This window comes from Entelurus aequoreus, linkage group LG27 (genome assembly GCF_033978785.1).
Source record: "Entelurus aequoreus isolate RoL-2023_Sb linkage group LG27, RoL_Eaeq_v1.1, whole genome shotgun sequence".
NCBI classification, from domain to species: domain Eukaryota; kingdom Metazoa; phylum Chordata; class Actinopteri; order Syngnathiformes; family Syngnathidae; genus Entelurus; species Entelurus aequoreus.
Genome location: NC_084757.1, coordinates 14,476,084 through 14,491,399, shown reverse-complemented (window position 1 = coordinate 14,491,399; position 15,316 = coordinate 14,476,084). Strand labels below are relative to the sequence as shown.

The window sequence follows — 15,316 nt, the reverse complement described above, 5'->3', positions numbered from 1 at the left end:
TGTGTGTGTGTGTGTGTGTGTGTGTGTGTGTGTGTGTGTGTGTGTGTGTGTGTGTGTGTGTGTGTGTGTGTGTGTGTGTGTATGTGTGTGTGTGTCCAGCGGCTGCCTCTGCCTCTATTTGTAAGGCTCAGTCGCCCCCTGCTGTTTTTCTTTCTTTCTTTTTTTTTTGTTGCATTATTTGGCTTGTGGATGGAAATATGGTTGCCATGCCAACAGATGGGGGGGTCCTTTCTGTTGAGTATATTTAGCATCCACCTGTGAGGGTGAAAATCAAAGCAGCCGCTTACACGCTTGTAAGTCATTAGCGCCTCAGATGGATGTTTATCACCTTTTTTCTACCGTAAGTGGACTAATTAGAGGCAGATAAAGTGCTAATTTGCAACTTATAAGCGGCCATTTGCAGCTGCTGTTGTGTTTTGGCTGTTTTGATGGCGTCAGGAAATTTTTTAGGTCAATACTGCACACAGATGCTTGTTTTTGTTTATTTATATTATATGGGCAAATTCATTGGGATTATAAATAAGTAAATGATAAATGGGTTATACTTGTATAGCGCTTTTCTACCTTCAAGGTACTCAAAGTGCTTTGACAGTATTTCCACATTTACCCATTCTCACACACTGATGGCGGGAGCTGCCATGCAAGGCGCTAACCAGCAGCCATCAGAGGCAAAGGGTGAAGTGTCTTGCCCAAGGACACAACGGACGTGACTAGGAAGGTAGAAGGTGGGAATTGAACCCCAGTAACCAGCAACACTCCGATTGCTGGCACAGCCACTCTACCAACTTCGCCACGCCGTAATTAATCAATCTTTTTTTGGAAGCTTTCCTTGAGTCTCAATTTTGTCAATTATTATGGATATATGTTTTCACTTTGGCAAACAGTATTTACTTTTACAAACTATTTGCTTTATTACTGTTCATACTAATCTGAGTTTTTTTCTTGAAATATACCGAATAAGCATATTTTGACCTACATTTAATTGGTTTTGTATTGTAAAAATACAAATAAAATTAGAAAAAGAAGATTAAAAAAAACCCTAAACAAACAACAATGATTAATTAAAGCTGCAAGCAGCGATGGACGGGACCGAGGTTTTTGTTTCATGGGTCTCTGACATTCCTACTGGGAGTTACAGGCAGTTTTGTCTTAGCAGGGTGCGGCCATCTTGAGACGGCAGCAGCAGCAGCAGCGCAGCGGTTCTTTGAGGGCTCATAAAATCTAAACCTGAGCAGTAATTAAAACTCTTTCATCAACTTTTAATCAGAAGGGTTCAATCTCTCTCCTGTGCTAATTTGAAGCCGACACGACAAACGCGCTCAGAGGAGATAATGTTTGAATAAAGTTGACTGTTTTTACTCAACTTTTGTTTTGAAGGGGGAATTGCAAACTTCCTGTTGATTTTTGCGGGGGGTTGTCAGTGAATGAAATCTAGGTCTAAGTGAGACCTACATAGAGGTTTTTGTTTCATGTCTCTACGACATTCCTACTGGAAGTGTTTTCTTCCTAGGGGGCGCTAGAGCGCAATTTTGAGTTTTGGGGTTGGATCGCAATTTTCACCAGTCCTGATGTGTGTGTCAAATTTGGTGAGTTTTAAAGCATGTTAAAGGCCTATTGAAACCCACTACTACCAACCACGCAGTCTGATAGTTTATATATCAATGATGAAATCTTAACATTGCAACACATGCCAATACGGCCAGGTTAACTTATAAAGTGACATTTAAAACTTCCCGGGAAATATCCGGCTGAAACGTCGCGGTATGATGACGTATTCACGTGACGAAGTCAGAGTAACGGAAGTTATGGTACCCGTAGAATCCTATACAAAAAGCTCTGTTTTCATTTCATAATTCCACAGTATTCTGGACATCTTTTGCAATTTCTTTAATGAACAATGAAGGCTGCAAAGAAGACAGTTGTAGGTGGGATCGGTGTATTAGCAGCGGACTACAGCAACACAACCAGGAGGACTTTGTTGGAGCGCTAGCCGCGCTAGCCGCCGACCTCACCTTGACTTCCTACGTCTCCGGGCCGCCAAACGCATCGGGTGAAGTCCTTCGTCCTTCTGCCGATCGCTGGAACGCAGGTAAGCACGGGTGTTGATGAGTAGATGAGGGCTGGCTGGCGTAGGTGGAGAGCTAATGTTTTTAGCATAGCTCTGTGAGGTCCCGTTGCTAAGTTGCTAAGTTAGCTTCAATGGCGTCGTTAGCACAGCATTGTTAACCTTCGCCAGCCTGGAAAGCATTAACCGTGTATTTACATGTCCACGGTTTAATAGTATTGTTGATTTTCTATCTATCCTTCCAGTCAGGGGTTTATTTTTTTGTTTCTATATGCAGTTAAAGCACGATGCTATCACGTTAGCTCGTAGCTAAAGCATTTCGCCGATGTATTGTCGTAGAGATAAAAGGCACTGAATGTCCATTTTGCGTTCTCGACTCTCATTTTCAAGAGGATATAGTATCCGAGGTGGTTTAAAATACAAATCCGTGATCCACAATAAAAAAAGGAGAGTGTGGAATCTAATGAGCCAGCTTGTACCTAAGTTACGGTCAGAGCAAAAAAAGATACGTCCATCACTGCCTCTCAAGTCATTCACTGTAACGTTCCTCATCTACGAATCTTTCATCCTCGCTCAAATTAATGGGGTAATCGTCACTTTCTCGGTCCGAATCTCTCTCGCTCCATTGTAAACAATGGGGAATTGTGAGGAATACTAGCTCCTGTGACGTCACGCTACTTCCGGTACAGGCAAGGCTTTTTTTTATCAGCGAGCAAAAGTTGCGAACTTTATCGTCAATTTTCTCTATTAAATCCTTTCAGCAAAAATATGGCAATATCGCGAAATGATCAAGTATGACACATAGAATGGATCTGCTATTCCCGTTTAAATAAAAAAAATAAATTCAGTAGGCCTTTAAGGGGGTCAAATTACAGCTCAAAGAGGCGGCAGCATAATAATAATAAAACGCTAGATATACAATAGGGTCCTCTGTCCCAAAGGGACTCAGTCCCTAATAAAATAAAATAAATAACAACTTAGTGATTTTTCGAACATGCTTACAGTTACATATTTACAGTTTTACATTCTAACATGTCCGAAAAAAAGTTCCGTTCAGTTTTCAGTTTATTTCAAACATGCATACGATTCAATGTAATGCGCCAATAAGTAGCATGTAAATAAGTAAACCGGACTAGAATAATATCCTATAAAGCAGGGGTGTCGAACTCATTTTAGCTCAGAGGCCGCATGGAGGAAAAACTATTCCAACGGGGACTGGTAAAATCATGGCATAATAAATACAAAAATAAAGGCAACTTGAACTAGCGGGGGGTGTATATTGTAGCGTCCCAGAAGAGTTAGTGCTGCAAGGGGTTCTGGGTATTTGTTCTGTTATGTTTATGTTGTGTTATGGTGCAGATGTTCTCACGAAATGTGTTTGTCATTCTTGTTTGGTGTGGGTTCACAGTGTGGCGCATATTTGTAACAGTGTTAACCCTCAGTGTGACCTGTATGGCTGTTGATCAAATATGCCTTGCATTCACTTGTGTGTGTGAAAAGCCGTAGATATTATGTGATCGGGCCAGCAAGCAAAGGCAGTGCCTTTAAGGTTTATTGGCGCTCTGTACTTCTCCCTACGTCCGTGTACACAGCGGCGTTTTAAAAAGTCATACATTTTACTTTTTGAAACCGATACCGATAATTTCCGAACCGATACCGATAACCTGCTGATATTACATTTTAAAGCATTTTCGGCCGATAATATCGGTAGCTTGATATTATCGGACATCTCTAATTGACACCATTTTTTTTTTTTTTACCGCTGAAAGTGCAAGGGAGGCTGCACTTACTCCACCTAGTGGTTAGAGTGTCCGCCCTGAGATGGGTAGGTTGGAGTTCAAATCCCAGCCGAGTCATACCAAAGACTATAAAAATGGGACCCATAACCTCCCTGCTTGGCAATCAGCATCAAGGGCTGGAGTTGGGGGTTAAATCACCAAAATGATTCCCGGGCGTGGCGCCGCTGCTGCCCACTGCTCCCCAAGGGGATGGGTCAAATGCAGAGGACAAATTTCACCACATCTAGTGTGTGTGTGACAATCATTGGTACTTTAATCTTAATCTTTAATCTCAGTACGCAAAAATGCATGCTTCAAGATGTTTTTTTTCATATAAGAAATATGTTTTTATATGTATTCTATATGTAAAAACATCATTCCAAAAAAATACTGAAAGACACCAAAACGCATCAATTGAGTTTGAATTAGATTTTTATTAAGCATCCCCATTAGCTGGTTGCCACAACAACCCACTAGTCTTCCTGGGGTCCACAAACTCAATACAATTACAAGTAAAAGCATATAATTATAACTACACAATACAGAAAAAAATAAAAGCATCAATAAGAAAACAAGCAAACAATTTACAGTCACAGAATAATAATAATTACCATATAAATATAACTACACAATACAAAACCAAACAAAATCATCAACAAGCAAACTAATTTAAAGACTCAGATAAAATATGACTTTCTTTTAAAAAGAAAGTCATATTTAATCTGAGTCTTTAAATGATCTTTAATTTGCTGCCTTAGATGCCAGCTAGCGATTAGTGCCCTAGTTGTCATCTGGCCATTTGTGCTCTAGTTGCCAGCTGGCGATTAGAGTGCTACTGTAGTTGCCAGCTTGCTATTAGTGACGCAATTCTGTTGTTGTTTGAATTACATTAATATTGTAAAGTATAACAAGGTAACTTTGGGACCAGTTTAATGTACAAAACCAGTGAAGTTGGCATGTTGTGTAAATGGTAAATAAAAACAGAATACAATGATTTGCAAATCCTTTTCAACTTATATTCAATTGAATAGACTGCAAAGACAAGATATTTAACGTTCAAACTGGTAAACTTTTTTGCAAATATTAGCTCATTTGGAATTTGATGCCTGCAACATGTTTAAAAAAAGCTGGCACAAGTGGCAAAAAAGACTGAGAAAGTTGAGGAATGCTCATCAAACACTTGGAACATCCCACAGGCTAATTGGGAACAGGTGGGTGCCATGATTGGGTATAAAAGCAGCTTCCATGAAATGCTCAGTCATTTACAAACAAGGATGGGGCGAAGGTCACCACTTTGTCAACAAATGCATGAGCAAATTGTCGAACAGTTTAAGAACAACATTTCTCAACGAGCAATTGCAAGGAATTTAGGGATTTTACCATCTACGGTCTGTAATATCATCAAAAGGTTCAGAGAATCTGGAGAGATCACTGCACGTAAGCGGCAAGGCTGAAAACCATCATTGAATGCCCGTGACCTTCGATCCCTCAGGCGGTACTGCATCAAAAACCGACATCAAGAAAAGAGACATCAAATCTTTAATGGACGTGTGAAAGTAAACAATGTGACAAAGAACACTTTACAACAATCAATCTAGGGATCTAGATATCTGGTCCGAACACTCCTCACTCTTTTGCCTTCACCGTCATTGACCATTCTTGCAATCCTGCCTGTGCTTAAAGGCTGAAAATGGCGGTCGTTTAGCGGGCTCTTTCATGGCTTCACGGTAGTTATGGAGTACAAAACTAGACGTTGAGTAATCACTCGACATACATTTGATTTGATTTGATTTAGATGTATTGGTCCCCTGTTGGGGAAATTCATTTAATCAATAGACATTACACATCATGAACAAAAAGACATCATACATGACCAACACCTTTACAGGCTTGTCAGACAGGTCGGCCGGGCCTGCTGTTAAGGGCGGCTATATCTGCAGGGATAAGGCTTTTCCCGAGGCGGGCCCTCCGGAATTTGATAGTTCTGTACCTGCACCCTGATGGTAGTGGGATGATGTATTGGTGTAGTGGGTGAGTCATATCCTGGACTATTGTGTTTGCCAGTCGAGTGATGGACCTGTGGTTTAGATCTGAGATGTTGGGTGTGGGTAGGCCGATGATTTTAGCTGCTATGTTTGTAATGCGTGTGAGTTTGGTTACAGAAAGCATAGTGAAAAAACATGTTTAACAGTACAGAAGAATGGGTTGAACAATGCTTTGGTACAGTAATAACAGGAGGTGAGGTGCAACGTATAGTCCTTTAAGTTTACGGACGGCTGACAGTCTTTGTTGACTTCTTTTTTGAATGTCCGGGGTGTGCTGATCAAAGGTGAGTTTATTGTCCAAGGTTACGCCCAGGTATTTAAAAGTGTCAACTGTTTTAACTGTTTGTGTGTTTATGGTGATGGGGTGCTGAGGTGAGGGGGGGTTTGAACCATATTTATACATGGCGGACAATAACTGATACAGTCTGCTTTGCCAGTCCAAATGCATTCGCTGTTTTCCATAGTCTTCCCTCGTCGGCCAGGTAATACAAAGCACACGCTACCTTTTTATATCACATCCACGGGAGCCCGCATTCTCGTTGTCTAAGGCTGAAACGACGCGTCGACGTAGTCGACGTCATCGGTTGCGTAAATACGTCGACGCCGTTTTTGTGCGTCGACGCATCGCATAATGACGTCACACTACCGTCATGGCGAAGCGCAAAGCAGACGATCAAAGAAGACGATGCGAGCGGTGCGAGCGAGGGGGGAAAAGCATGCCAAAAGTGTGGGAGTACTTCAATAAACGGCCTAATAATGTTGTTGTATGCACACTGTGTCGAGCGGAAATGGCCTATCATAGCAGCACAACGGCTATGAACGAACATTTGAAAAGAAAACCATCAACTAGTCAATCGTCCGCGCGAGCATACGTTGTCATCATTACACAAAAACATGAATGTGTCATTTGTATCTGCTAGGGGTGTAACGGTACGTGTTTTGTATTGAACCGTTTCGGTACGGGGCTTTCGGTTCGGTACGGGGGTGTACCGAACGAGTTTCTAAGCTAAAGTCTTAACAAGCTGCTTTGCTCCGTCTGCCTCTGTCTCAGCACGCAGCATTGTCCCACCCACACAACCATCTGATTGGTACACACGCAGCATTGTCCCACCCACACAACCATCTGATTGGTACACACGCAGCATTGTCCCACCCACACAACCATCTGATTGGTACACACGAAGCATTATCAGCCAATCAGCAGTGCGTATTCAGAGCGCATGTAGTCAGCGCTTCAGGGTGGAGCAGATAGGTGTTTAGCAGGTGAGCATCAGGCAGCGGACTCTCCCCAAATGATAATAAACACCTCCCAGTCAACTACTACTAACATCACTATGAGCCCGTTGACCTTCTAGAAACTTAAACTGCAGCTCAGCTCGCTCGAAATCCTGGCTTGAGGTGAAGGCTAATTAGCTCTCAGTTCCAGCCACATCGACCCCTTCTGAGCGCCTATTTTCAGCTGCTGGGAATATTATAAACAAGAAAAGAACCAAACATGTACACATGCTAACCTTTCTTCATTACAACTGTTAGACACTCACTGGAATGAGTAGAATTGGTTATTGTGTACTGTGTTGGACTGGATGTTTATTTTGCACATTTTAAAAGCAATATTTAATGTTTACAGTACTCCAGAATATTTAGATTGGCACTTTTTTGTATTGGATGTTTATCTTTATTTTTGCACATTTTAGCAAATAAGCAATACTTTCACTTTTGTTGAAATGTTTACACTGTTGTTACAGAATATTTCGTTTTGCACTTTTTTGTATTGGATGTTTATCTTTATTTTTGCACATTTTAAAGCAAAATAAGCAATACTTTTACTTTTGAAATGCTTATACTATTGCAGAATATTAAGATTTGCACTGGATGTTGACTTTTATATTTGCACATTAAAAAGCAAATAAGCTACTTTTAATTTTGTTGAATGTTAAAAGTTTTAAATGTTTACATTGTTACAGAATATTTAGTCATGTTGTTGTCAATGTTGACTGAGTGGCCATACTTCTTTTTTTTTGTAAATAAAAGCCATGCCTTTTGAAAAAACGGGCCTACATTTATTTTTTCATCTTCATTTTGAATAAAAAAATAATCGGCAAAAGGAAAAAATAATCTATAGATTAATCGAAAAAATAATCTATAGATTAACCGATTAATCGAAAAAATAATCTATAGATTAATCGATAGAAAAATAATCGTTAGCTGCAGCCTTATCGTTGTCTCCCCTTCGACAAATGGACTAAGTTGTTCGGTGAGTACAATCCCAGCTGACCTGGACATTGGAAAGTTCTCTTGCCGTTCCTCTGGCACAACACACTCGTTGAAAAACATATTCCACCAGGCTGTTGTTCTTCCAGGCCTTATCCAAAACCGTCGCTCAACATTCCTATGTTGCCGTCTGAGATGTGTTGTATCCCTGTCAGGTTCAAACACCATTGACATCTTTTAAACCAGGGGTGTCCAAAGTGCGGCCCGTGGGGCCGTCATTTTTTTAACGGCCCCACGGCACATTTTAAAAATATGGTTGAAAAAAATTAAAAACCTAAAAAGTGGTATAAAAGAGCAAACAGGTGAAATGTAACAAGAACATGTTGCAATGTTTACTCTAATAACACAAAGCTGCCGTGCAGGCTTTTTCTTTCTTTAAAAAATCATAGTGAATCAAAATCAATGTCATTATGAATTATTGACCTATTCAAGGCTCCAATTACGTCACATTAAATATTCCACTTTGAAGTATTTTTGGGGGCAAATGTTGCATATTTTTTGTTTGCCATATAAAAAAACTGAGCTGTTTTTTTTTTTAAAGAAGGGCCTAAAACGAACAAACAAAAAATATAAAGAACAATAAAACTTATAATTGACGGATAGATCTGAAGTTGATCTCGAGACTATTGTGTTAAATGTAAACAGTAAAAAAAATGTATAATTGATTTTGCAACACTTTTGGATCCCCAATAATTTTAGTGTGATTTGTTTTTAAGTGTCATTGCTCAAAAAATAATAATGAATTAAAATCAATGGTGTTATTGACCTTTTTAAGGCTCCAATTATTATATAATCTCAAATATTCCACTTAAAAATTTTATTGGGTGAAAATATTGCATATTTTGTGTTTTTTCCATTAAAAAAACAGGGTTTTCTTTGACAAAAAGAGCATACAACTTAAATCTTTAAAAACGTTATATTGACAGATAGACCTAATGTTGATCTAGAGATTTAAAACTTGAATAATAATAAAAATAATAATACTGAATAATGCCACATTTTTAATATTTTTTTGACCAAAACCCTTTGGGGTCCCCGGGATCAAGCCTGAGTGGAGGCCTAAATGTATATTTTTTATACATATATTGTATTGGTTTTTAAAATAAATGACCCCCGCTTGCTTTGATTTTTCAGTGTGCGGCCCTCAGTGGAAAAAGTTTGGACACCCCTGTATTAAACAGACAAGAAGCAAGGAATCATGCAGAGACAGAGTTAAATTTAGCTCAATGAGGAGAGACGTTTTGGGCTGTACTCTTAGTTACAGAACCAACCTACGCTCTAAGGTCCCACATGCTCCTCTATTTATTTGGGAGATCCCTGGTTACATCACTGAGGCCGCCTCTAAAGGGAGTGGTCACACATATCATGCAAAGCCGCTCCGGTACGCACAATATGTGACGGAATGTGCTGGGGGCCTTGTGATTTCGCCTTGTGTCTGCGTGCTGTCGTCTTTATCTTCGTTGAGGTCCTTGAAGTCCTTGGCTGTTAGTGGGCTAAGACAAACAAAATATCTGCGGCGAGACCACCCCTCATATGTCGTGGCTGATAACAAGTTTTGTCCTTGCACAGATAGAAAAGTACAACTTGAGCACAATAGCTAATAACTATAGCAACGGCCTTTAAGCATAAGAGTTGTGTGATAACTTACACATTATTATTCTAACAATCCCAAATAGCTGCAATCGCACGTTTCCTTCTCTTAAGGTATGCATGTGTGATTTCTACAAGCGGCTGTACATGTAGAAGAAGGAGAAACACGGGCATGTCTGGATGACTCGCCTCCATATTTCCAGTGGTTTTCTCCGAGCGGAAACCGGTTGTTGTGAAGCTGGCTGCGGCTCGTTTTTTCTGACATCACGTCCTCTCCGAACTCCGTTTATAAACGATCAATGAGTCCGTACAGAGCTAAGAGCCGGAGATTCAAGAAATAGACGGCGCACTTACCCGTGTAAAAAAAATATCCAAGGAGGGGAACCTTAAACGATGGGTTAGCGCGGCTGACCTGGGGTTTAGGCTAAATAGTTACCGTATTTTTCGGACTATAAGGCGCACTTTAAATCTTTTAATTTTCTCAAAAATCGACAGTGCGCCTTATTACCTGGTGCGCCTAATGTAAGGAATAATTCTGGTTGTGCTTACCGACCTCGAAGCAATTTTATTTGATACATGGTGAAGTGAAGTGGGGGTGGTATAGCTCGGTTGGTAGAGTGGCCGTGCCAGCAACTTGAGGGTCCCAGGTTCGATCCCAGCTTCCGCCATCCTAGACACTGCCGTTGTGTCCTTGGGCAAGACCCTTTACCCACCTGCTCCCAGTGCCACCCACACTGGTTTAAATGTAACTTAGATATTGGGTTTCACTATGTAAAAGCGCTTTGAGTCACTAGAGAAAAGCGCTATATAAATATAATTCACTTCACTATTTGATACATGGTGTAATGATAAGTGTGACCAGTAGATGGCAGTCACCCATAAGAGATACATGTAGACTGCAATATGACGCCACTAAACAACACCAAAACTTAAAATGTTCCATTGACTATTAAGAACATTACACACGCCACTCAAAAATCTGTCAAAATTGATGGATTGTCGGCCAATTATGGCTAGCGTAGTCAGAGATACAATAATTACTATGGTGTGTGTATAAGGACCACACAATGGCACCCAATAGCAGACATATTATCTGGCGTTTTGTTTCCCAATATTATGCAAAACCACCTTCTGGTACCTGCGGATGTTTATTTGAGATCTGCATAAGTCCTGAAAATTTGCGCACGTCCACCACTGTAGTCCGTGCCAACACCGTAGTGGATAAGCTTCTTCTTTTTCACTCTCTTCTTGTTATGGGACATTCACCCTCTGCTGTTGCCATTTCTAATATAAAGTAGCGTAAAGTTCTAACTTAATTATATCTCGCTATGGAAGCACTAAAAACTACCAGTGTAGAAACCATGTAGGAAAAATAGACCCGCTCATCGGCAGTGCGCCTTATAAGAAGGCATGCTTGGGTGAGTTTGGTGTGGAAGAAGCTGCACCGCAAAAAGTTAGTGTTCAAAAACAAGAAAAAAAAATACAAAAATTAGGGTTATTTTATTTGAACTACCGTATTTCCTTGAATAGCCGCAGGGGCGCTAATTAATTTAAAACCTCTTCTCACTCCTGCGGTTACCAAAACCATGCGGAATGAGCAAGCATGCTCTAATTATTTTAAAACCTCTTCTCACTCCGGCGCATACCTTATCATGAAAAACACATTTAATAAAAAAAACGTTATTATGATCTTACCTTTACTTGTAGATGGGTCCATGTGCAGCTGCTTCTGATCAAAGGCAGTCTTTCTCATCTTTCTTCAATTTTAAAAGTCTCTGGAGATATTCCTTTAATTATTACCTCCTGCTTCGATTGAAAGTCCAGTTTAGAAAACGGTTTTATTTTAGATATGTAATCCTCCATGTTAAAAGTGCAAGCAAACAATTGCTGCATGCTTGCTGCTTGTTGTCTTCTTCTGCAGTACCTGTCTCCTGCAGTACTGGTAGTCGCAAGAAGGATCACTAGCGCCCTCTACCACCTGGAGGCGGGAGTCATTTAATGACTCATATTTGACCCGGCGGAAGTGCCAAGCATGCGCTAATTATTTTGCGAAACGAGTTTGACCCGGCTGTAATTCTAGGCAGGCGAATACTATATTCCCGGCGCCAATTCAAGGAAATACGGTAAGCAAAATTATCTGCCAATAGAACGAGAAAATTCGGCTTGTCAAGACTTTCCAAAAAAAGTTAATTAGCTAACCTCAATGAACCCCAAAATACCTTAAAATAAGTATATTCTCACTAATAACAAGAGCACTTTTCTTGGTAGAAATTTTTTTTTGACCTTTTTGCTCAATATGTTGAAAAATATTCTTAAATTAAGTACGGCGTAAGTAAGGACGGCGTGGCGAAGTTGGTAGAGTGGCCGTGTCAGCAATCGGAGTGTTGCTGGTTACTGGGGTTCAATCCCCACCTTCAACCTTCCTAGTCACGTCCGTTGTGTCCTTGGGCAAGACACTTCACCCTTGCTCCTGATGGCTGCTGGTTAGCGCCTTACATGGCAGCTCCCGCCATCAGTGTGTGAATGTGTGTGTGAATGGGTGAATGTGGAAATACTGTCAAAGCGCTTTGAGTACCTTGAAGGTAGAAAAGCGCTATACAAGTATAACCCATTATATTCATTTATAAGTAGTGCCATTATCTTGACATAATGATATGCACTCGGCATCATGATTATTTTTTTTTTCATGCTTGAAGTAAGAAATTATTACTTTAAAAAAGCAGTTTTATACTTGTGAGTGTTGGTGACACAGCTTTGCAACAGTTGATATTCTAGTTTCAAGCATGTTTTACTCAATATAGGTCATCAAATCTCAGCTACAAGCTGTAATATCTTACTGAGATCATTTAGGACCAAAACCCTTAAAATAAGTAAAACACTCTAACATAAAATCTGCTTAGTGAGAAGAATTATCTTATCTTTTTTTTAATACATTTTGATTTCTATTTACTGTTTTAATTGGTTTTTCCCTTTAAATTTGTTTTTATTCATATTTATTTTTATATTGGTTCTATATTTATTTATTTTTTGTTTTTATTCAGTCATTGGTGGAGCTAAGGATAATATTTGATTATTGTTTTTAATACTGTTTTTAATATTGTTGTGCAGCACTTTGGAAACATTTTTGTTGTTTAAATGTGCTATATAAATAAAGTGGATTGGATTGGATTATCAGACAGAAAATAAGCAAATATCACCCTTATTTGAGATATTTAATCTTACTTAGATCTCAGTTTTTGCAGTGTGACCTCAGCTCCATTGAACACCTTCAGGCTCAACCAGGTTCACTTTTTTCTTAGTATATACGAAGCAAGAAGCAAGAAAAAGGCGTATCCATTCCAGTTTTATTCATACAGTGTGTGTTTAAGAGGGGTGCTCATAGACAATATTGTTTGTTTTTTTTATTTCTAGAAAATATAATAATACCTTTCTGATATAAATCCTCAAGTTTCCTCTGAGAAGAAGCAACTAAATGTTCAAGTGTGGACCAAGGCAATCGGCTGGCTGTGCCAAGCAGCTCAAAATGCACTCAAGTTGTGTAGAAATCACATTCTAATAACAGTAATCTTCGTCGGAATATTACAAAAAGACACTTTACAAGCCACAAGTGGAGCGCTCTCAAAAGACAAGAGATGGATGATGATGATGATGATGATAATGATGGGTCCTCTGAAGAAGCAAACACTGATAAAACGAGGCAGCGGGCATTAGAAGAGTGTATGGAGGTGTGATTGACACTTTGTGACTCCTCCCTCTTCGTCTTGTCTTTGACAGGGGGATCACACCAGCTCACTGTGACCCGGTCCTGTGTTGAAGCAGTCTGTGGACGACAACATCGGCTTTAAATGACAGGTAAGCACTGATAAACCATCATGTTTGGCATCTTTTGACATATCATTGCTGCCCATTGACAACCGTAACCCATAATACTCCAATTAAGAGCATTTCCGAGTCTCTAACAGTCGCCGTGTTCGTGGGCTACAAAGATAAACACCTTTCAAATAGGTTTCAAATCTAATTGGCTGTAGGCAACCGCTTGATTCATGTTTTTTTTTAACCCTTGTGCACCCCCAGGGCCCAAAATGGTCATTACATGTGTTACTTATAGAGGTGTCCGATAATATCGGACTGCCGATATTATCGGCCGATAAATGCTTTAAAATGCAATATCAGAAATTATCGGTATTGGTTTCAAAACGTCGCTGTACGGAGTGGTACACGGACGTAGGGAGAAGTACAGAGCGCCAATAATCCTTAAAGGCACTGCCTTTGCGTGCCGGCCCAGTCACGTAATATCTACGGCTTTTCACACATACACAAGTAAATGCAAGGCATACTTGGTCAACAGCCATACAGGTCACACTAAGGGTGTCCGTATAAACAACTTTAACACTGTTACAAATATGCGCCACACTGTGAACCCACACCAAGCAAGAATGACAAACACATTACGGGAGAACATCCGCACCGTAACACAACATAAACACAACAGAACAAATACCCAGAACCCCTTGCAGCACTAACTCTTCCGGGACGCTACAATATACACCCCTCGCTACACCCACCTCAACCTCCTCACGCTCTCTCAGAGAGAGCATGTTCCAAATTCCAAGCTGCTGTTTTGAGGCATGTTCAAAAAAAGAATGCACTTTGTGACTTCAATAATAAATATGGCAGTGCCATGTTGGCATTTTTTTTCCATAACTTGAGTTGATTTATTTTGGAAAACCTTGTTACATTGTTTAATGCATCCAGCGGGGCATCACAACAAAATTAGGCATAATAATGTGTTAATTCCACGACTGTATATATCGGTATCGGTTGATATCGGAATCGGTAATTAAGAGTTGGACAATATCGGATATCGGCAAAAAAGCCATTATCGGACATCTCTAGTTACTTATGTGATATGATTATTTTGTTTGAAGGTTGGCTGCCTTACATTAAAAAAATAATATTGCATTATATTTTTCATTGCAACATTGTTTGAATAGGACACAAACAAAGTATACACACTCTCTCATTGACTCCCATTATAACTGCTGCTTTTTTAACAGGCTGCAATACTGGAATATTACTATGCTTTTTCCATCAAAACCAAATAAATCTCATTCTTGCAGAGTGAAAAACCCCCCAAAATTTATTTTGGTGTATTTCCGACCCTTAACCAGAAACCATGAGCATAATTTCAGAGCTTTGTTAAGCGTAAATGAGTTAAACTGCCTTGAAACCGCTGAAATGCAATGAAAATGATCTGGAGCAGTTAAATATAACGCGGCAGATGTACGGTGTATAACAGACTTGTGTAAACTCAATAAACTTCACCGAGTCCTGCTTTTTCTCTTCTAGCTCAATAGGCACTGTAAAAATAATCCTTCTTTTGTCCTCTTGTCTACTGTATCGAAATCAATGTTGTCATGAGTCATTGGCCTATTCAGTGCTGTAATTACCCAAGCTCAAATATTCCACTCCGCAGCCTTTTTTTTTTTTTTTAATATTGCATGTCTTGCATTTTCACATTATTAAAAAACTGTTATTTTTGACCAAAAAGCCATAAAGCTTAAAAA

At 39.7% G+C, this 15,316-nt stretch overlaps 1 protein-coding gene and 1 long non-coding RNA gene across 7 annotated transcripts in view; one reads left to right on the top strand and one right to left on the bottom strand.

Annotated features, from left to right (window-relative positions):
* Window positions 1-15,316, top strand: part of LOC133644657 (uncharacterized) — a 164,782-nt gene that overhangs the window by 92,565 nt on the left and 56,901 nt on the right. For all 4 annotated transcript variants that reach the window (XR_009824802.1, XR_009824801.1, XR_009824804.1 and 1 more), the window contains one exon: window positions 13,524-13,601. This is a non-coding gene — a long non-coding RNA (uncharacterized LOC133644657). The remainder of the gene's footprint in view (window positions 1-13,523; window positions 13,602-15,316) is intronic.
* The window catches only part of LOC133644651 (capping protein, Arp2/3 and myosin-I linker protein 3-like), a 99,793-nt gene continuing 96,757 nt past the window's right edge, over window positions 12,281-15,316 (bottom strand). The window contains exon 40 of one of the 3 annotated variants that reach the window (XM_062039328.1): window positions 12,281-13,569. In XM_062039328.1, coding sequence (XP_061895312.1) covers window positions 13,529-13,569 — 41 coding nt within the window. In that variant the 3' untranslated portion in view covers window positions 12,281-13,528. The remainder of the gene's footprint in view (window positions 13,570-15,316) is intronic. The other 2 variants (XM_062039326.1, XM_062039327.1) reach the window with 2 other exon arrangements.